The 23045-nt window shown below is 50.5% G+C and overlaps 1 protein-coding gene across 1 annotated transcript in view; it reads right to left on the bottom strand.

Annotated features, from left to right (window-relative positions):
• The window catches only part of KSR1 (kinase suppressor of ras 1), a 168351-nt gene extending 145727 nt beyond the window's left edge, over positions 1-22624 (bottom strand). Inside the window, exon 1 of the mRNA XM_077311439.1 lies at positions 22309-22624. Coding sequence (XP_077167554.1) covers positions 22309-22449 — 141 coding nt within the window. The 5' untranslated portion in view covers positions 22450-22624. The remainder of the gene's footprint in view (positions 1-22308) is intronic.
• Between the last annotated feature and the right edge of the window lie 421 nt (positions 22625-23045).

Raw genomic sequence — 23045 nt, 5'->3', positions numbered from 1 at the left:
AGGACGAAGGAAATACCTATACGGAACAGGGAGAGGGCCTGGACTGGGACCTCTCCCAGAGCGACGGAGCCGGTGTGGGTCCGTACAGTTCGGGCATGATCAGGGCCGTGGAAGGAGCGACTCCTGGTCCTGCCGAATTCTTGGAAAGGCACATCACCGAGCGCAGGCGTTTGTCGAAATATGACCGCCTGACGGGGGATGAGCAGTGGCCGGATCAGCTGGTGATGCCTAGCTACGGGTCGGAGCCCGCCGGCAAGACGCGTGACCTGCAGCACAAGTTGGACAAGGTGACCAATTGGCTACAGGACCTCTCGGGCCGGCTGGATCCAGAGGAGCAGCGAGAGACGCGGCGCCTGCTGCGAGAGGTGCACGGAGGCGTCCGCGAGCCCAGTGGTCGGAGATCGGGGGATCTACCCACCCTGCGAGAACGCAAGGAGGCGGCAATGCAGGCGGCAGCCGAGGCCGAGGCCGCAGCCTTGGCGAGAGCGCGACGGGAGGAAGAAGAAGGCGACCTCGAGGGCGCAGGTGGGGCTGGTGCGGCTGAAGGCGCCGGGGCGGCCGAAGGCGCCGGGGCGGCGGCGGGAGCGGCTGCGGCGGGAGCAGCAGCGGACGTGGCCGGAGCGGCGGCGGCAGCGGCGGCGCAAGAGGCGGCGGCGGCGCGAGCCGCGGCAGCTGCGCGAGCCGCGGCGGCGGCGCGAGCAGCGGTAGGAGTCGGTCGAGGCATGGGCCGCGGAGCGAGGGCCCCGGTGGATTGGGGCCAGCGACGACTGCCTCCCCATCTCCGGGGAGTGGAAATGCGCAGCACCTACAAATTCAAAGCTAAATTCTCATCGACCTTCCCTTCGTTCCTGGTGCACCTCCAAGCCTACATGATGGACATGGGATTCACCTTCCATGATGATGCCGAGCGCGTGCGCTTTGTGGGTGAGTCCCTGGAAGGGAAGGCAGCAAAATGGTTCATGGACTTGTACCGTTACAACCCAAGAGCTATCCGCAATTACAACCACTTCCTGAGAATCATGCGCCAGATGTACGTGGAGCCGTTCGAGAAGGAGACGGCGGAGAAGAAACTCAAAGCCCTGAAGCAAGGGAAACTGACCGTGGCCGAATATGCCAGGGAATTCAAGGAGCTTTCCTCAGCGGTGCCGGACTGGACCGAGCCCCAACGTGTGCACGCGTTCATGGGGGGTCTCTCTGGGGACTTGTCCAGCAAGTGCCTCCTTCTGGAGGACCCCCTCACGGTGGCCGGGTGGGTCCAGCTGGCTGGGGAAATGGAGAGTCGCCTGGAAAGGGCTGCCGAGTATCAGGGAATTGCAGGGAAGGCAGGGGCAAAAACCTCTACGCCCGTGAAAGCCAAGCCAAAGGCGAAACTGGAACCGAACGAGCGCACTCGGCGCATGGAGAAGGGATTGTGCTTGGGCTGCGGTCAGGCTGGCCACTTCCTCGCACAATGCCCATCGAAGACGGTGCCTAGCGCCAAAGCACCGGGAGGTACCCCCCCTAAAGCTTCTCCTGCCAAGAAGACGGTCCCGAAGAAAAGTGCCAAGTCTTTGCTGGTCCCAGCCGGTGCTGCAGCGATTGTGGAAGAATCGGAGGAGGGCAGTGGCCAAGACAGAGAAGATCAAGCGGAAGAGCAGTCGGGAAACGAAGACGGTCTGCTGTAAAGGCGCCCCGCCAGCAGGCCTCCGGCAGGGGCAAACGAGTGGTGAGTGATTCCCCCCTGATACTCTTGCCTGCAACTCTCACCGACCCCAAGTCCGGGCGGAAAGTGGGGGTTCGCTGCATTGTGGACTCAGGGTGTACCCAGACTTCAGTAAGCCCAGCACTGGCCGAGACTTTGGGGGTGGGCAAGGTGCCGTTGGCTGAACCCCTACCCATCACTCAGCTGGATGGGCAATGCGCTCCAGGGGGGGAGGCTACCGTAAAGATGCGCCCAATGGACTTGGACGTGGAAAAACATTGGGAGCAGATTCAACCCCTGGTAGCACCCCACTCAGCATTCCCGTGTGTCCTGGGGCTGGATTGGTTGAGGGAGCATGATCCCACGGTGAAGTGGAAAAAGGGGACAGTGAAGTTTTCCTCGCCCAGTTGTAAGCAGCATGTTCGGCCCCAGCTCCCCCAAAACGACCGAGTCGTGGCCACGGTGGGGTCCGCCGGGGGAGCGGCCCTCCCACAGGAGTATCGAGACTTTGCAGATGTGTTCGCTGAAGCTGAGTGCAATCAGCTTCCCCCCCACCGTAAAACTGACTGTGCCATCGAGTTAAAGGAAGGGGAGCCCCTTCCTAAAGCCAAACTTTATTCGATGAGCCCGAGGGAGATGAAGGAACTCAGGGAGTTTTTGGACAAAAACCTAGCCCGGGGGTTCATCAGACCCGCCACTTCGCCCCTGGCGGCCCCGGTCCTGTTTGTGAAAAAGAAAGACGGGTCTTTGCGCCTCTGCACGGACTACAGAGGGCTGAACGCTGTTTCCACGTGCAATGCCTACCCGCTGCCTTTGATTAAGGACTTGCTGGGTCACTTGGGGAAGGCGCGGATTTTTACAAAATTGGACTTGAGGGAAGCCTATTACCGGGTCCGGATAAAAAAGGGGCACGAATATTTGACTGCGTTTAACACCCCCCTGGGCCAATTTGAGTACACCGTCATGCCGTTCGGCCTCGCCGGCGCTCCGGGCGTGTTCATGAACATGATAAATGAAATTATGCATGATTTATTGTATCAGGGGGTGTTGGTGTACATTGATGATATTTTGGTGTATTCTGAGGATGTGGGCAAGCACGCCAAATTGGTCCGCGAGGTGCTCCGCCGCCTGCGGAAGCATCAGTTGTTTGCTAAACTTTCAAAATGTGAATTTCACCGGGATGCGGTGGAATTTCTGGGTTTCAGGGTCTCCCTAGCGGGGATTGAGATGGACCCAGGCAAGGTGCGGGATTTGCTGTCCTGGGAACCACCCCGCACGCATAGACAGCTGCAAAGTTTCTTAGGATTTGCAAACTTCTACAGAACCTTCATCCCCAATTTTGCCAAAGTGGCACTGCCTCTCACTGACTTGTTAAAAACAAAAGAAGGGGGGAAAGCGGCAAGCCGCCCAGGTGCCCCACTCCAGTGGACTCCCCAGTGTCAGGAAGCTTTTGATAATCTGAAGCTCCTGTTTACCTCTGAGCCCGTGCTGGCCCATGCCGACCCCGCTAAGCAATTCACAGTGCAAGTAGATTCCTCGGATGTAGCAATGGGGGCCGTGATCCTACAAGAGGGGGAGGATGGGAAATTGCACCCGTTGGCCTATTTGTCAAAGAAATTCTCCGGGGCTGAAAGGAACTGGGCGATTTGGGAGAAAGAGGCGGCTGCGATAAAATTGGCCTTAGCCACTTGGAGGCATTGGTTAGAAGGGTCCGCCGTCCCCTACGTAGTCTGGACAGACCATAAGAACCTTCAGGCGCTCAAGCAGCCCCGCTCGCTCTCGGCGAAACAAATGCGGTGGGCGGAGTTTTTCTCTCGCTTCAACTTCTCTCTTAAGCATCTGCCGGGCAAAATGAACTTTCTGGCGGACGCTCTTTCCCGCTTGCCCCAGTATAATAGCAAGCGCGACCCATTGGTGGACACAGTTTTTACTCCCGCCCAACTGGGAATGGCCGCAGTGACGCGCAGTCACACCAAGCAGGGAAATTCGATCCCGGGAGGGTGGGTTCAGAAGGAGGTGTCACTGGACACGGAGTTTGGCTCCCTCCGCCCCGACTTGATCGAGAAGGGGGGCCTCTTTTTTAAGGGGGAGCGTCTCTACGTCCCGGCGGCGGCGCGCGGGGACGTTTTGAAACTTTGCCACGATGCGAAAACCGCAGGACACTTTGGTTTTGTAAAAACTCTGCATCTGGTCAGGAGACATTATTGGTGGCCGACTTTACGCTCTGATGTGGAGAAGTACGTACAGGGTTGCCCCACATGCATCGTCTCCAAACCTGCTGGCGGGAAGAAAAGGGGGTTGCTGCAGCCTCTGCCCACTCCCTCCCGCCCGTGGTCCGATGTCACCATGGATTTTATCACGGACTTACCGCCCAGCCAGGGGAAAACTGTCATCTGGGTAGTAGTGGATGCATTTTCCAAGCAAGCCCACTTTATCCCTTGTGCTGGCCTACCTTCAGCGGCCAAATTGGCCTCGTTGTTTGTGACCCACATAATACGCCTACATGGGATCCTGAGGCGCCTGCTCACGGATCGGGGCCCCCAGTTCGTTGCCAAGTTCTGGCGGGAGCTCTTGAGACTGTTAGGGGTGGAGCAAGCCTTAAAATCTGGCTACCATCCTGAATCAAATGGCCAAACTGAGAGGGTGAACCAAATTCTGGAACAATACTTGCGCTGTTTCATCAACCATCAACAGGATGACTGGGTTGCCCTTTTGCCGCTTGCGGAATTTGCCTATAACAATGGGGCGCATGCCTCCACGGGGGTGTCACCTTTTAAGGTGGTGTATGGGACAGATTTGGTGGCTGCTCCCACCTGGGAGCTAAATTCGACCGAAGCCCCTGAAGTCACCAAATGGGCAGCAACCATTAGTGCTGGTTGGCCTGTTATCGTTTCGAGCCTCAAGGAGGCTAAACAGGCTTACAAAACCCAGGCTGACAAGAAACGGGCACCAGCGCCCGCGTGGAAAGTGGGGGACCTGGCTTATTTGTCCACCAAGAACCTGCGCTGCCAGCAGAAGTCCAAGAAACTTGGTCCTAAATATGTGGGGCCCTTCCCTATTGTGAAACTTATCAATGCTGTAACTGTAGAACTGTCCTTGCCTAAAACTTATAGGAATGTACATCCGGTTTTTCATTCCAGCCTGCTGCGGAGAGCTCCTGTTCCGGATGTGTGGCACCCCCCGCTATCTACACCTGTGCCGGTCTACATCGATAAAGACACTCACTACGAAGTGAACCAAATCTTAGACTCTCGTGTGCACAAGGGTCGCCTCCAATATTTGGTAGATTGGAAGGATTTCCCTTCAGGGGACAAGGAGTGGGTAGAGGCAGAGAACGTGAAAGCACCTCGCCTCCTCCGGGCTTTCCACCGGGCATTCCCTGATTGCCCCCGCCCAGTCGATGCAGGCTAGGGTGGGGGGAGGTCCTTTTAGTGTGGAGGGATGTCAGGATTGTAGAATCTCTGTCATAAATTAGCTCGAGTTCCTCCATGTCAGTTATATTGTTTTATATTGCTTGGCGCCTGCTTGCTCCAGGCCCTGTATCCTTGCTAGCCATAAAAGTGAATAGTTTGTTATGTTAACCTTATCACATGTTGTGGGCTCTTGCCTGGGCCTGTCCAGCTAGCATTTGATCTCCTGACCTCCTTAGGCAGTTGATTTCCCTGCTGCACTACTATGACTGGGAAATCATTTTTCCTGACTGTTCTGCACGTAGTTTAAACCCATTCCTGCAGGTATGCTGCCAGCAGGAACCATTCACTTCCCTCTACCAAGTGATAAAAACCTTTCAGAGACAGCAATCATGTCCCCTCTCAACCTCCTTTTCTCCAGGCTGAACATTTCCAAGTCCCTCAACCTATCTTCATAGGGCTTGGTCCCAGGCCCCGGATCATCCCCCTCGCTCTCCTCTGCACCTTCCCAATTTTGTCCATGTCTTTTTTGAAGTGAGGCCTCCAAAACTGCACACAGGTCTCCAGGTAGGGTCTGACCAATGCAGTATACTGTGACATCTTGTGATTTTGATGTGATGCCTCTGTTGATACAGCCCAAGACTGCATTCACCTTCTTTACAGTTTCATCATACTGTCTGATATTTCGATTACAGGCCACAAGTATCCCAAGATCTCATTGGCACACCCTGCTACCCAGAGGTGTCTCTCCCATCCAGTAGGCATGCATCTCATTTTTGTGGCCTAGCTGCAGAATTCTGCACTTCTCTTTATTGAATCGCTTTTTCAGCGTGTTCAGATCTGTTGAACTCTATATCTTCTGGGGTGTTCGCTATCCCTCCCAATTTGGTGTCATCCACAAATTTAATGAGGAACCCCTCTTCCCCCTCATCCAGATCATTGAAAAAAATGTTGAAAAGTACTAGATCCAGCCCTGAACCCTGGGGCCCCTGCAATCTGATGAAATTCCATTGACAACTACTCTTTGAGTGGGTTTTCTAACAAGTTAGCCATCCAGTCTGCAGTCCCCCCCATCAGACCATCATGGGGAACCTTGCCAAAAGCCTTACTGAAATCCAGGTAAACAACATCCACTGTGTTTCCCATCATTATGTCAAAGAAGGAGTTCTTCATCTTTGGAAATTTTTAAACAGAGGCTGGATAGCCATCTGATGGAGAGGCTGATTCTGTGAAGGCTCAAGGGGGTGGCAGGTGACAGTGGGTGAGCGAGAGGGTTGTGAGTGTCCTGCACAGTGCAGGGGGCTGAACTAGATGACCAGGAGGTCCCTTCCAACTCTATGATTCTGTGATTCTAAGGAAACCAGCTTGGTTTAGCAGGACCTGATGGAGACAAATCTGTGCTGACTTCCCTGGATAAACAAACCGTTCTTCATATGTTTGCAGATCACCCCCTTGAAAATCTGCTCCATTGTCTTCCTTGCAACTGCAGTCAGACTCACTGGCCTGTAGTTCCCCGGGTTGTATCTCCTCCCTTTTTCAAGGAAGCCTGCTGGGTGATCCTGGGCCAATCACACCTTCTCAGCCCAACTTACCTCACAAGGTTACTGGGAGGATAAAACGGAAAATGAGGAAAGCCACTGGGTAGAGAAGGAGGAGGTAAAATATTTTTTGAAGATAAAAATATTTTATTAAGTTATCTCCATTCTGCAAAACACTATATACATATACATATACATATACATATACATATACATATACATATACATATACATATACATATACATATACATATACATATACATATACATATACATATACATATACATATACATATACATATACATATACATATACATATACATCTGTAAACCGCCCGTGGCGCCGCAGGCACCACGGACTAAATAAAACCGTAAGGGGTCCTGGGGCGGGATGTGACAGACAATCGGAGGGACCAATCGGCAGGCGCGAAGCGCCTGCCGATTGGTCCCTCTGATTCCCAGCCCCAGGAACTGCGAGCTGCGCACAGCGCGGCTCGCAGTTGCTCCTGGCCTGACGCAGCAAGAGGCGTGAAGCGGAGCGTGGCTGCCGGGGGCTCCCTGCCTGGCGGCCTGACGCCACAAGAGGCGCAAATCGCCTCTCGCCGCATCAGTCTGCCGCCGCCGCAACCCCAGGACTGCTCCAAGAAACAGGACTCCGCCGCCGCTTCTCAGCCTTTTGGCTAAAATCAAGTGTAGGATTCCGCCGCCGCAACCCCAGGACTCCAGGGACACATGCAGCCGCTCGCCGCCCGCTCGCCGCCGCCGCAAGACCCGCCGAAAGACTGCAGGTAGTCCCCCCCCCCATACCCACTCTCACTGCTAGCGCCCATTGCATTTCAATCTGCAATGGGCTGTATTTCTAGTATATATATAAAGCTGATTTTGCAAAACATAGAAAACACTTTTTATATACAAATATTTCAAAAACTGTGACTTAGATTAACAAAATTCAACATTATCATCTTCAAAAATTATAAATTACAAGATTCCAATTTACATCAACCACAATCAGTACTCCAAAAATTAAATGTTTATACAAAAACAACCTCAAATACTATTTACAACCCCCCTTTTATCCAGTATAATTTATGCATACTGTCCCCCACCTCCTTTCACAGCCCTTCAGCCCCAGCCACCATCTGCACCAAGCTTGTACTGGTTTCCATTCTTTGTCGTATGCAGACAGGCTTTTTAACCGGTGCATTATGTTCCCTACTGTCCTGTCTGCTGTTCCTGTTTTCATGCCTTTCATTTACTGAAACGTAAGAATTGTACAGTGCACACTACCACCGTTCATGATTCGTGTGGTGACCCATGGCACTCTCCTAGCCCTTTTCCTAGTCTGTCGGTCTGCTCTAACTTGTTCGGCCCTTTTCTCGTGTTCCCTCAGAAGAACTCATTTTAGCAAGGTGCGGTTCCTTTCTCTTTCTTTTTCTTGCACAGGCCTTGGTCTTGGTTCTGTGGTTCTATTCCAGAAATAACCATCTCCCAGAGGAGGAGGAGAAAACAACAACAAGAGATGAGGAGGAGGGATACAAATAAAGGAAATAAATGCAGAATATTGGTGCAGTTTTCTGCAACAAGAGTAAAGAACAGAAATTCACTTTTCAATAAAATTGGTCTTTTCACACTTGCCATTATTTAGAAAAAGAAGAGTTGGTCTTAATATCCCACTTTTCACTACCCAAAGGAGTCTTAAAACAGCTTCCAATCGCTTTCCTTTCCTCTCCCCACAACAGACACCCTGTGAGGGAGGTGAGGCTGAGAGAACTGCTGTGTGAATAGCTCTAACAGAACTGTGATTAGTCCAAGGTCACCCACCGAACTGGTTGCATGCAGAGGAGTGGGGAATGAAACCTAGCTCATCAGATTAAAAGCTGCCGCCATTAACCACTACACTAAGATGGCTCTTTATTTATTTTGTTGCAGGAGAATAAGTTTGTTCAGAAATGAAAACAACAGGGGAGTCAAGGGGAAAAGATGGCTGGAAACTATTAACACAGAACACTGAAATAAGGAGAGGCATCCACTGCAAAAACCCCACACCACTAATACAACATAGAATCATAGAATTATAGAGTTGGAAGGGTAATCTAGTCCAACCCCCTGCACTATGCAGGACACTCACATCCCAATCGCTCCTCCACTGTCACCTGCCACCCCCTTGAACCTTCACAGAATCAGCCTTTCCGTCAGAAGGCTCTCCAGCCTCTGTTTAAAAATCTCCAAAGATGGAGAACCCACTACCTCCCGAGGAAGCCTGTTCCATTGAGAAACCACTCTGACTGTCAGGAACTTCTTCCGGGTGTCTAGACGGAATTTCTTTTGAATTAATTTCATCCCATTGGACCTGGTCTGTCCCTCCAGAGCGAAAGAGAACTACTCTGCTCCATCCTCTTTATGGAAAAAACCCTTCTTATCAAGAACACTCCATCATCAGACCAGGAACTTCAAAGTTAGGGTCAAATTCAAGCACCTTGCAGCAGGCGGCAGTTTCTATATGTTTCAAGCAGGGGGGAACTCTTGGGTGATAGCAGCCATGTTATAACTGAGGCTTAGCAGCAGGGCATTTCAAGCAGAAGGGCCCAGGTCCCACCCCTGGCCCCTCCAGTTAAAAGCAGCTGGACATGGGGGATGTGAAGACCTCCGCCTGAGCCACTGCCCATCAGAAAACACCATGAGAGACCCATGGCCTGAATCCATGAGCAGACAGAAGGAAAAGTTCAGCAGTGGAATAGGCTGCCTAAGGAGGTGGTGAGCGCCCCCTCACTGGAAATCTTCAAGCAAAGGTTGGATACACACTTTTCTTGGATGCTTTAGGATGCTTAGGGCTAATCCTGTGTTGAGCAGGGGGTTGGACTAGATGGCCTGTATGGCCCCTTCCAACTCTATGATTCTATGATTCTAAAAGCATGAGCAAACAGGCCTCACCTGTGCGCAATTGCCAAGGTACTTACTTAAAAAAAACAACATTTACAAAATATCTCATTCTGCCAATTTTTGTCCAGTACCTGTAGACAGCTAAACCCTCAACTAGCAACACATACCGACTCCTTTTTAAAATTTCATTTTCAGGTTAACAATGACAATCTACAGTAAAGAAATCTACAAAATGGAGAACAAAAAGCAAAGCCTCTGCTACCACTGAGATATGTGCTCTGTTGGCTGCATTAAAGAACATACCGTTTGATGGGACAATTTGGTCTAACCAAAAAGAACTCTTATGTGGCAGCTGGCCTTCAGCCTCCAAAATTCTGTTTCTGAATGAATTAAAGATGTTCTGTTCAAAATTAAATGAAGAAAAGATGTTCTCTTCAAAATTAAAGGAACCTGGCTTCCCTGGTCATCAGTGTGATTCCTGAACACAAACATCCCTCTCTGAGCACATGACGAACGCATGATAATCTAAGCTCAGATCACCAAGACAGAACACGCAACTCCACAGAATGCAATCTCCTTCCAACGGTAAACCCTGCATCCATTATGCAGTCCTTTTCCCCTCCTTTTCTCTTTCCCAGAAAGGGCCACCCTGAATGTAAGACAATCTCCGTTATAATGTATATAGCTGGTGAGTGAATTTGCGATGGGCCCCCTTTGTCTTGGTGGCACATGGCAGGGGAACACAATGGGAGCCTGTGGTGCACTGGGTAAGAGCAGCTCTCTTAGGGCTGCTATCACAGAGCAGTTCTCTTAAAAGTCCTCTCAGCCCCACCGACCTCACAGGGTTTCTGAATGGCGAGAGGAAGGGAAGCGAAGGGTAAGTGGCTCTGAGGTTTCTTCAGGTAGTAAAAAGCGGGGTACACAAATACAGCTCCTCTTCTTCCTTTCAGGTAACTAGGGTGCTATTTGTTCATTTATTCAAAAAATATATATGTACTAGTTTCAAAGCCCCTTTATATGTACTAGTTTCAAAGCCCCTTTATATGTACTAGTTTCAAAGCCCCTTTATATGCTATTTGTTCATTTATTCAAAAAATATATATGTACTAGTTTCAAAGCCCCTTTATAAAAAAGGGGAGAAGGCGTCAGACCGGCAGGGAGGGAACCCCCAGCAGCCGCGCTTCGCACGACTGCTGGGGGTTCCCTCAGGCGGCGGTCTGACGCGGCGAGAGGTGTCAGTCCGGGAGCAACTGCGAGCCGCGCTGCGCGCGGCTCGCAGTTGCTCAGGCTGGGAATCAGAGGGACCAATCGGCAGGCGCTTTGCGCCTGCCGATTAGTCCCTCCGATTGTCTGTTGTGAGGAAGGGTCCAACCCGGACCCTTCCTCATCACGGACAAAGCCCACCTCTAGGGGGCTTAACGAATTATATAGTCCGTGGCGCCCGTGGCGCCACGGGCTGTTTAAAGATGTCAGGTTCTAACTAACGCCAAGCACCTTGCAGACAAGAGTTAACACAATTCACCTCAACAGCGCCAAAAAAACAAAGCCAGACTAAAAACCAGCTGAAGACTTGCTGCTCTCCATCCACAGAAGCCCTTTTGAATCACTCAAGCCTTATAGTGTCTTGACCTTCATAACCCTCTCAAGAAAGCCTCAGTCTGGGAAAGAGTGCACAAAAGAACTGTTGGAAGAAATTGCCAAGGTGACAGAACGGCCCACAGGGGTTCATATCAGGGGAGACTGTCCTTCAGACACGTAGCCCCTGAGAGGCCAACTAGACGGGGGAGGATACGCTTTCAAGAGTCTTGGCTCCCTTCATCAGGAGATCCTCCTCATCAGAGGAGTCCGACCTCCTAGGTCTGAACTTGGTTCTTTTCCTCGATGTCTTGGTAAGCCATTGTCCCTTTTGGGGTGTGTAGGGTTACTCATCTCCCCCGCCCTGGGCAAGGGCAAGGGGAAGGGGGAATGAGGAGGACGGCTTCTGGAACTCTGAGAACAGAAACCAACAATTTGCTCCTGGAAGGCTTTTTGAAAAGATGGCATAAAGGAAGGGCAGCACACTGGGCTGGGCTCCCAGCAAAGTCAGCACTCTTCGCTTCAGAAGGCATCTCCTGGCCCTCCGGGGCACCGTCGGAATGTGCCTGCATCATCCCAGGCTGAGATGGCTCCAATTCCTCAGGCCTTATACCAGCCGAATGGCAGCCATCATTATGGGAGCATTTATAACCAGCCGCTGTGTCATCCAGGTTTTGCTCACATCAAGTCTTCTTAGTCAGGGCTTCTTCCTGGGCTTTTTTGTCGGTTGAAAGCACTGACATAGCTCTGCACCCAACTCTGCCTGTCCGGCCTAATCCTTGGCTACCGCAACAGAAACCAATGTGGCCGCAGCCTCCCTGGGCTCTCCCAGCCCCTTGGAGGTCAAAGGTGCTCGAGGCTCCTTGTTGGATGGGAAAAAGCCATCTCACGGAGTTTATGCCAGGCTGCGGCAGCAAGAAAATGGCCACCGAGAGAAAAAAGGCAGCAGAAAGAGGGATAGAGAAAGGGTAGAGAGAACTGAAGAACTGAGGCAAAGTTAAGAAAAGAGGTTAGAATTAAAATTGAAAGAAAGGCAGGTAGGAGGTAGCCTAGCTGCTCTCCATCTGAAGGCAGGAAGAAAACTGAAGCTGGGTGCCTCTCACCAAAGTAAACAGGAAGTTAAGTTTGTTCCTGCCCCATCCAAAGAGTAGTGGGGAAAGCCCACTAAGGTGTCCTTCTGCATCCCCGAAAGAGTGTGAGGTCACCGATTGCTGATGTATTTTATAAGCAACATCAGAGGGTAACAGTCTAACATATTCTGAATCTGGGTGATCTGGGAAATTGGTAACAATGGAGGAAATAGTCCTAGAATTGCCTTCCACCACAGGAAATGCGATTCCACCCCTGCCTTGTTGGCCTTTAGACAGCAGGCAAAGACAGTTTGAGTGGAAATTATCTTCATACTCGCTTCTAAAAATAACTCCCACTCATCTGTTCTGTTCAAATGATTCCCTGGCATCTAGACTTTGCCTTTTGGCAACTCACCAGATCTTGCCCTGGTTAAAGAGTGCTAACAACGCGCGACATAGCACTTCGGTCCTGCCATGCGGCTGCTCAGAGATGATCAGCAACTAGAAAAATGTCCCATACAACATTTGTGCAAACGGAGGTTGCACACCCTTACTCCTGAGATATTCCAAGTTTACACAACAAAGAGCTCCCCAAGCAGACTAGTCCTGTGCAGAAAACATAGACCCAGAGTACACGGAAGGACACCAGGAACAAGCCCACTGGCCCGGCCATGCACCTCCCTACAGATGGTGCAGCTTCTCTGTGCACACCCCATCACCATGCTCAGCCACATTTGGAAAGCAGCAATGCTGATCATGGGAAGACATTTCCTCTGAGCGTGTGACCCACTCAGCCTTCCAGTATGAGTGAATAAGTGGAGGGGTCGCCCACAAAGTTTGCCTAGCAAAAGGGCTCTCCTACTGGCCTTTCCTTTTATCCAAAGTAGCACACAACAAGAAAAACATAAAAGAGGCGATAAAAACATCATCAACCAAGAGCAGTAAGAGAAGGACTGTAGCAGGATAAAATAATGGTAGCAAACAGATCTGTAGAAAATGAATAATGGAGATACAGGGAAAGGAAGAGGGGAATTTGCAGATGAAGATAGCTTTCATAATTCTCCCCTCCAAATCTCCTCCATGACCCTTAGGTACCTTGTAATCAATATTTGGTTCCTTTCTGGGTGGCCAGCTGTGGTGGGGTATTTGTCTACCTGTGGGGAAAATCTAAAATTGCAACAAAGGTCATGTGCAGGCAGAACCAGGGGAACAGAGGGGAAGTTACATAAGGTCTCTCATTCACCCTCACCAGCAACTAGCCCTTCAATAAAACAGGGAACATCCTTTGTTATCCTCGTATCTGGTTCCTCCTGGCAAGCTTTTTAAAAACATAACTTGGCATTTCCTGTTTATCCATCTTTAGCAAACAGTATGGCAAGAACCACTGTGTGCTGAAGGACACCACTGACACAGCAAGGCCATAACGCTACTTCTGGCACTGCTTCATCCCTATATTTGTGGTCCTTTAATTCCAAAGAATCATCATTGTCCACATAATGATGCACCTATGGACTTGCACTATGAGGGTGTCCATCATTGGGAGAGGGGGGCTTGTGAACTGTCAGGTGCCTCAGCACCCTCAGTAGGAAAGTCTGGCCTGGCTCACCCATACAGAAGAATGAAGGTGGCAGAAAGGAGACGGCAACACTGCCAGTGATAGATCCTGGATGCACCAGGGCAGAGGGGAGGGGTGGAATCCTTGTAAATAACAAGCCAACACCATGGGGACAGTTTTCTGCTTGCAGGGAAGGGAGCATTCCAAAAAGTAATTGGAACTAGCACTGTCCAATTTACCAACTTGGCATTTTACTACCATTCTCCTGAACATGCAAACTAGGCTTACAAAGCACCCCAAGTAATCAGGCATATATGGGGGGGATGAAAGGGGGAATTCATCCCCCTCAAGGCCACAAAGGACTCACCGAACACACGGGCACACACAGAAGAGACTGTCCCCTAGGCAGGCTGCTGCGAAGAACTTCAGATCTGTCATAATGTTCCAGAAGGCAACGCTGGCCACCCAGTTGGCACCAGTGGTACAATGCCAAGTTCTCAGTCCAAGAAAATGTTTAAAACTTCTGAGCAATGCTATAGTGATGTTTGCTAGAGACATTTCGCCCACCTTTGATTTACATAAACAATTACTTTTATGAAAGCAAGAAACATGTTTAACTCTGGCGCTGTCCTCAGAGCAATTTTTCATGGCCCACATTTGCTACAGCAAAACAGGGAATTCTTTTAAATAAACTGTTTTCCATTTATTGAGCCAAGTTTGGCACGTAAAAATATGCCAGCATAACCTCAAATGGAAGTGCCTTGGAAGGCGCACCTGGTCACTGAAACCACATCCTCCCCTCATTTCCATCCACTCCCTGAGCTCTGGGCTCCAGCTGCCTCCTCTCTAACCGAGTCCCAAAAGAGGCACCCTCAGCCACCAGCAGAGTTTGCAAAGTCAACCAGCCTTCCGCAGAAACACTTGTGGGTCTTTGGAAAGAGAGTTTAGAAAACCGCAAAGGCTGTTTATAGCATTTGCATAGGCACAGTAACTGGTGAAAAGCAGAACAAGTCGGAACCCAAGTAGAAGCAAGGAGCACTTGACATGAAAAAGCACTGAAGCTTCAGGAGAAAATAAGTAAGAAAGAACCAGAAGAAACCCCTCATCCACCCCAAAAAACTCACCTCCATAAACAGAGGGTGCTATCCAAATAGTGCGCGCACATATAATCCTTTGCTGTTTAAAGCAAACTGCACTTTCATCCATGCTCTCCCAAGAGCCTGAGGCAGAAAATCAAAATGGTACCTGCCTTCCATTTGACGAGGCAAACAAAGACCTGTCAGTCCCATGAAGATACCAAACAAAGAAATGGACTGATGTTTAGGTTGAATAATAATCTCTCTTTATTACTCAAAGTAGAAAGGGTCTGTTTCATTCTTATCAAACTGAGCCAAAACAAGCTCCAGATTTGTTCTCATTTTCAATAACGATAATTTTCTTCAGTGGCTCACTTACATACAGATATCATAAATTAATCCAATAACAAAAGTAACAAAAATAGTTGTCAGTACCAAAGAAAGTTGTCCAAAGAAGGCACTGGCAAACAGAATATGGGACATAAAACTATAATTCAGAAGTCACAATCAAAATTATAAATTATACACACGCACACACTCCTGTAGTAACCAAGTTTTACATTTAGGATCCCCAATGGTATTTTACTGACTCATGGTTTAAAAATATCTGCCCCAAATGGCAGGTCCAAGTTACATTAACAAATTAAAGGATAACATTAGAAGGTATGTAATAGGTGAGATTCTCTGGTTTTTACAATCACTTCTGTTATGATATTGGATCCGCTGAAGAAAACTATCTTTACTGAAAACGAGAACAAATTGAGCGCTCATTTCCACTCAACTTGATAAGAATGACATAGACACTTCATATCTTGAATAATAAAGAGAATTTATTTATCAACTTACACCGGTCCATTTCTTCATTTGGTGTCCCATTTGACAAGAGCACAATACGGATAAGAATAAACCAGCACATACATTTCTTGTGGTATAACTTGGGGAACAGAGTCCGGCAGTAACAGGTAAAAAGACCATCTTCCAACACCTGCCGCACTCATTTGTTTCCTACAGTGGAATCAGAACCCATTACATTTGAGACCTATCAAGATGGCTGTATAGCTTCCCAATGACTTCTAATTCTAATTTCCTGTGGGAGTCGCCCAGTGATATACTTTGGTGAAAGACTGGCAACAGATAAAGTAGCAGGAAAACACGTGCCTCTTTTTGTGTGCTATTTATCGACTGCCTTTCGCAGGGAGACGCAGGGTATTTTGCATGACACAGATCATTGCAACCAACAGAATGGGACCTCCGGTAAGTGATGCAAGATCAGGACTGCAAAAATCAGAACCCGAGCAGAAATCCAGGATGGAGTTAGAGCAAATAGCGTAAGAATTAACATGAGATGATCAACAATGCCACAAATCACATTACAGGATTTGCCACACAGCAACAGACTTCAGATTTCTCTTTGGCATGAGTGGTACTTGGGCAGGCAGGGAGGAGAAGGAGATCAGCAGAGATCTGATGCAACAAGAGTTCACCCTACAAAGCTCCCAATTCCTCCAGAAGAACTGATCTCTGGTCTGGAGATCAGCTGATCGCTGAAGAACTTTAGGCCCCACCTGCAGGCTGGTAACTCCTGTCCCAATAACTCCATTAGCTTTTAAAGTGAGGGCCCTCTAAATACACCGGCAGCGACGTCCCTCAGCAAAAGACTACCCCCCCCCACCGGGCCTCAGTAAAATTGTCAAGCATTGACCGGTCCTCGGCGATAAAAAGGTTGGGGACCACTGGTGTATAGTATGTGTGAAAGCACAACCCAAATTTGCTACCTGAAATGATTGCCTCATCTTCCCTTTTGACAGCATCCTGCCCTCTTCCTTGAGTTACCAGCCCTGTGCCTGCAAATGCCTGGAAAGTTGAGTTTCAGAAGAACATATTCAGAAGAACATTCAGAAGAACATGTTCAGAAGAACATCACTTCCAGATGACACTCTGGGAATTTCCTCATATCTTTTTGTTTAAAACCACGGAGATAAATGGAAATTCCTAGTGTATCACATTAATGCCATTCTCTGCCCCTATTTTTCCCCTGCTCCTCAAATTATCAAGAGCAAGGGGTTGCTTGCTGGCAGCAGTCAAATGGCAAATCTTCCTCCTCCTCCGTCTTCTCCTGGGCCCTGGACCATTTCACCCCCTCTTAGACACCAAAGAGCCTTTTGTGGCGCAGTGGTAAGGCAGCAGACATGCAGTCTGAAAGCTCTGCCCATGAGGCTGGGAATTCAATCCCAGCAGCTGGCTCAAGGTTGACTCAGCCTTCCATCCTTCCGAGGTCAGTGAAATGAGTACCCAGCTTGCTGGGGGGTAAATGGTAATGACTGGGGAAGGCACTGGCAAACCACCCCATATTGAGTCTGCCATGAAAACGCTGGAGGGCGTCACCCCAAGGGTCAGACATGACTCGGTGCTTGCACAGGGGATACCTTTACCTTTACATTAACCATCTGTTAGAGCCTCTTGTGGCGCAGAGTGGTAAGGCAGCGACATGCTGTCTGAAGCTCTGCCCATGAGGCTGGGAGTTCGATCCCAGCAGCCGGCTCAAGGTTGACTCAGCCTACCATCCTTCCAAGGTCGGTAAAATGAGGACCCAGCTTGCTGCTGGGAGGTAAACGGTCATGACTGGGGAAGGCACTGGCAAATCACCCCGTATTGAGTCTGCCATGAAAACGCTAGAGGGCGTCACCCCAAGGGTCAGACATGACTCGGTGCTTGCACAGGGGATACCTTTAGACACCAAAATCACAAATCCATATTAAGATTTAAACTACAGTGCAGTAATTAATCTGGGAAATAAATATGTTCTGTCCATTTGGCCATTTTGCAAGCACTGGATTTACATACAAATACACATAATGCTTTTCCCCTCAACGAAGGTTCAATGCAGCATCAACATCTATTCTCCATTTTATCCTTTTAATAACCACACTGAAAGGGAGATCACACTGTGAGGGGGTTAACTGGCCCAAGCTCACCCAGGACACTTTAATGGAAAGTGGAAATTTGAACCTGGGACTCCCAAATCCTTGACACTCTAGCCATGCTGGCTGTCTCAAGTGAGACGCTCCCCAAAATAAAGTGAGTTACCAGAGGGACTCCGCTCGCCACCTTTCACTTTCAAACTGCCTTGCAGATCCTTGACAAGGGCGCCAATCCAAAACAAGCTGGGTTACATGTCAGAACAACTCTCCAACTACCTTCTGCTGGGCACCTGGCACTCAGCAAGCAGAGTAGGTTCAGCAGCCCCGGGAGCTTTTGAGGGGCACAGACCGGGAAGGGAAACACAGCTTAATGCTCTAGGAATTCCCCCAATCCCTATGATAAAAAACACAGGGATTTGGGGGAAGCTCCTAGAGCTGCAGAGACATCATCAAAGCCCCCACCATCATTCCCTCCCACATTTTTCTCCTGCTGCTCCTTAAGTGAACATGTGGGAAACCGACCGCCCAGGCTGGGCAACTGGCAAGAATGTCTACTCTAGAAGTCACTCGTAACAACAATAGTCAGTCCCATCACCTCTGAAGGTGGTGGCAGTGGAGATTCAAAGAAGGCAACCCCCAATTTATCCTTGTGGCTCCTAGACCACTCCCCCACACGCTCTTGAACCAGAACAAGAACAAGACTGGACATCGCTCACAACAAACTTGGTCAGCAATGAACTGTTTTATGTAGGCGAAACACACATTTCTGTAGGCCTGAGTATGTGCTGCTATTCTCTCTCTCTCTCTCTTTTATTATTATTATTATTATTATTATTATTGTTGTTGTTGTTGTTGTTGTTATTATTATTTAATTTATATATCCCGCCTTTCCCCCCCCCCCTCTCTCAGCAGCATCCTCCTTTTCCTTCTGGGGAACCAGTAAAGATACCACTACCACAAGCAGCTGTGTGCTCTTCAGCGGCTGGGAAATAACACCCCTTGGGTTTAATGTTGATAGTGGGCATTTTCCGTTTATTCAGAGGGGTAGTCATGTTAGTCTCTTGCAGCACAATTAAAAGAAGTCCAGGGGCACCATAAAGTATCAGTTCACCTTTGATTTCCCAACTCCAGCTCATTTAAGAAAACAAAGGCCCACTGATTGTAGTTTGTAAGCTGCTGAAAACTGAGCCGTTTTTCCTCCTCCCAAAATGGTCAATGATGGGCCCCGGGTGGTGCTTCCCAACCATATTCTGCATGATTGCACCACTTCTGGGGTTTCTGAAAGCCTGAAAAATGTTTCAGGAGTTTCTCAAGGGTGAAAAGAATTGAGAAAAGCTGATCTAGAAGAAGGCGCTGATGAGACTTTCTATAGGTTCACAGTCCCCGTAAAACTCTCCTCCAACACCACATTTCAAGGGAATGCCCGTTCCTCCTGGCCATTTGTTTTGTTCTCTTACTTTCACCCCCGTGCCTAGCAATGAGGAACACCACAGGGGGAATTAACTTGATCTTAGTCACCAGCACCATAGCCCTGCACTTGAGAATCTTTTCTAGCTCCTTTCATCTGACCATGGGAGCACTAATAAAAAAGAAAATCCCATCCTTTACTTTTTTGTTTTGCTGTTTTATGGCTTGCTCCTGCTCTGAGCATTATGGGGGAATTTTATGCTCCTTGTTATTATGTCCCTGGGCTTCTTTCATTGTCTTGTTTTCCTATTGGCTATTATTTCAATTGTAAGATGCCTCGAATAAGACAGGAGAGTCAATATAAAAATCTCCTGAGGAAATAAATTAAAAAACCTCCAGAGGGTTTGTGACAAAAGGAAAGGGTGAGCCCAGAGGACAAGGGGAAACAACCAGAAACCCCATGAGCTGAAAAGGAGGGGGAAGGGAGTGATTTCCAGCTATTGTGAGGAAGAACAAAGGGGGGGGGGATCAGCCAGGCCTGGTCCCATGCAGGCCTTTGAAAGCGCACGCCAGGTCCTGAGCCTCAGCTGCCCCCCTCACCTTCCTCTGCAAGGGTAAGGCTAAGCCTGACATCTGCCCCCTGAATATGATACAGGGAGAGACCAGCTATAGCCTCACTGTGCAGCAGCAGCAGCAGCAGCAGCAGCAGCAGCAGGGAATTTTTTGCATTCTTCAGAACTTTTCTTCCAGATGGTTATTAAACAACACACACACAGACGGCAGAGATTGCTGCTGGGCCTGACAGGGAAGTCCCTGCTTTCATCTTATCCCAGTTGCACCTCAAGACTTCAGTCTGCAATATCTACTTACTTTATTTTTAATTTATAATTTGACTTATAGCCCGTCACTCCCATTGCCATCTCGTGGCGGGTAACAAAAAACAAAATATCATTTGGCAGAATGTGTGAAACAGAACTGGACAGGAGGTCATTTCAGTAAAAGGGTCAGACTATCACGAGGCAAATGTTTTTGTGGGGGGAGAAGGAGCAGCTTGTGAGACTCACAAACACACATCCCTTGGCTCCGGGGGGAGGGGGCAGAATCTTCTCCCACTCCTCCCCCACCTGCCCTGATGCCCCTCCAGGATTTATGTGGAGTTGTAGGAAGACCACGCCTTTCCCCTTCTCCTTTCCATTGTTCCGCACCTGCCCCCACCCCCACCCCAGCTGCCCTGCCCCCTATTCCCACCCCACCGCTCTGCAGGGAGCAGCACAGGGAGGGTGGCCGCTTCCATTCTTTCACATGCCTGGCCTCTCCTTCCCAATCTATCCACAACACTCTATGTGGCTCATGCAGCGGATGTCCATCCCCCTCCATTTTTGCAAACCTAGAGGAGATACCCCAAGTTTCTCAGAAGAATCTCCCTTCTTTCTACAAGGCCTCAATATTCAGATTTAAGTATATACAGATGAGTCTCTGTTCAGAATTAGATATACTGATAGGCTTGTGATTTATTGCAGTGTTTATTGCATCACTACATTGTCTTCTAAGTGAGCCAGTTTGGTGTAGTGGTTAGGAGTGCGGACTTCTAATCTGGCATGATGGGTTCGATTCTGCACTCCCCCACATTCAGCCAGCTGGGTGACCTTGGGCTCGCCACGACACTGATAAAACTGTTCTGACCGGGCAGTGATATCAGGGCTCTCTCAGCCTCACAGGGTGTTGGGAGAGGAAAGGGAAGGCGAATGTAAGCCGCTTTGAGCCTCCTTTGGATAGAGAAAAGTGGCATATAAGAACCAACTCTTCTTCTTCTTCTAACATTTGTAGCCCACTTGCTGCATTGTGGTATGTCATGCTTAAGCAATTTTTGTTGCCTTCATGTAATTCAGTTGTGCCAGGAGTGGTGGGATAGAAATTCAATAAATAAAAATTCTTCACAAAGATAGAGACCCTTGAATGACAAGATATTCCAAAAGATCTGATTGGTTAGCATCAGCTGAGTAGACAAAGACTTCTGAATGGGATGCTGAGGAGGATTCAGTCTGATTTCAGCCTCAGCTGAGAAGAATCAAGGACTGACAGTTTGGGAACTCAGCCCTGACTGAGAGAAGTTTAACACAAGACAGGAGAACTGGGGAAAGTTGGCAAGGACACGTAGGTAGTTAAGCAGAGACTCCCATTCAGGCCCAGGAAAGGGTGCAGAGAATAACATACCCTGCCCAGTCAAAGTGACGACTGGTATTTAAGAGTGCTGAGATCCCAGTCCTAGTGTGGGTAGGAAGTGCCTTAAGAGTCAGCTAAACGTACAAGATGAGTACTGGTGCTTCATGATACGGGGTTCAGGTACTGGAAAGCGCACACCAGCCTTCTGGAGACCAAAAAGTCAGAGATTGCGTAAAGAAAGTGTGTTGGTGTATTCGGGGGAAACACAGGAACAAAAGCCTCTCAATAGAAAGACTTTAAGGCACAGTGAAAAGCTCAACTCTAATTAGCTTGAAAGGTAAAAAAAAATAAAGTCTGTACGTACTGATTTTACCTCAGAAATGTTCAACTCCTGATTTCATCTGACCTTCCCTCTCTCTGTTAAATATTTTTATATTTTGAATTTCAAAACACCTCGAGTGACATTTAGCTTGAGTGAGAGGGGGTTCCAAATCCTTTCCTGGGGTCCTGGGCTGAGCCAGAAGACAAGATGTTGTCCTTTCCGCAGGCGGGGCGGCCAGAGTCCTTCAGCCGAGAAGTGGGCAGCCCCAGCCAGGAAAGGTGGGGAAATCTTGCCCCTGAGAAGGGGAACTCCGCGCCTCGCGCCGCTTTCCCTGCCCCGCACGCTTGGCCCCCGAGGGCGTGGGATGCGTCCGTGCTTTGAAGTGACCATCGGGGTCGAGCGCTGCGAGGGAGGCCGGCGAGCCCCCGACAGGCTCCGACCGGCGGCACCAGGAGGACCGAGACCGAGAGCGCCAAGCGAGGAGAGCGCCGGCCTCTCCACCCAGGCGTGCCGGGAGGGCTCGGCCCGGCCCGGCCCGGCCCGGCCCGGCCGCCATTGTTCTCCCTTGACGTCCCGCACCCGTCCGCGGCCCTCTCCGGCCCCCCGGGAAGCCCCTCGCGAGCCCCCCGGGACTGGGCCTGGGCCTGGGCCTGGGCCCCCCCTTCCCTCCCCCCCTTCCCTCCCCCCCCCCTCGGGCCCGGGGCGCCTACCTCGAGGGCGCGGATCTCGTGGCGGGCGAGGTCGCTGGAGGCGGCGCACTTGGTGCGGAGGCCGCGCAGGCTGGCCAGCGAGATGTCGATGAGGTCCTGCAGCTGCCCGCACCGCTGCGCCGCCCGCTGCGCCCGATCCATGCCTCGGCATCGCCCGCCCGCCCGGCAGCGGCAGCAGCAGCAGCAGGAGCAGCAGGAGGAGGAGCCTCAGGGGGCGGCGGACGCAGCGCCCCCCCGCCCGGCCACGGAGCCCCGCATCGCCCCGCCGGCCGCCCAGCACCACCACCACGACGACGACGACGACGAGGGGGGAGGGGGGAGGGGGGAGCCGGACCCGCCCCCCGCCCGCCCTCCCTCCCGCGGCCTGCCGGGAGCTGTAGTTTCCCGCCCCCCTGCCCGGCCCCGGCCCCGCGGTGTTTCTCGCCGGGTCGGGAGGCGCCCTGCGCGTTGAGCGGGGCTGGAGGCCGCACGGCAGCGCTCGTTCCCGCCGTGTCCCTGGCGCTCAGCGCGGCCCTTCCCCGGCCGGCCTGGCCGCCAGGCGCGCTTCCTGCGGGGACGTCCCGCGGGCGCTGCTTCTCCCTCCGTCCCTCCCTCCCTCCCGGGTCTCCTCGGCCGCAGGGTGGCCGCCCTCCCGACGTCCCGGGGTCAGTACGTGGCCCGCTCTGGTCAGCAGGAGTCTCCTGAGGGCGTCCCGTGGGACCGCCAAGGGCCTTTCCGGCCGTTTCTGTGTCAAAAGT

This window comes from Paroedura picta, chromosome 15, assembly GCF_049243985.1.
Source record: "Paroedura picta isolate Pp20150507F chromosome 15, Ppicta_v3.0, whole genome shotgun sequence".
Taxonomy (NCBI): Eukaryota; Metazoa; Chordata; class Lepidosauria; order Squamata; family Gekkonidae; genus Paroedura; species Paroedura picta.
The sequence above is the reverse complement of the archived record's forward strand: the minus strand, read 5'-3'. Positions and strand labels throughout refer to the sequence as shown.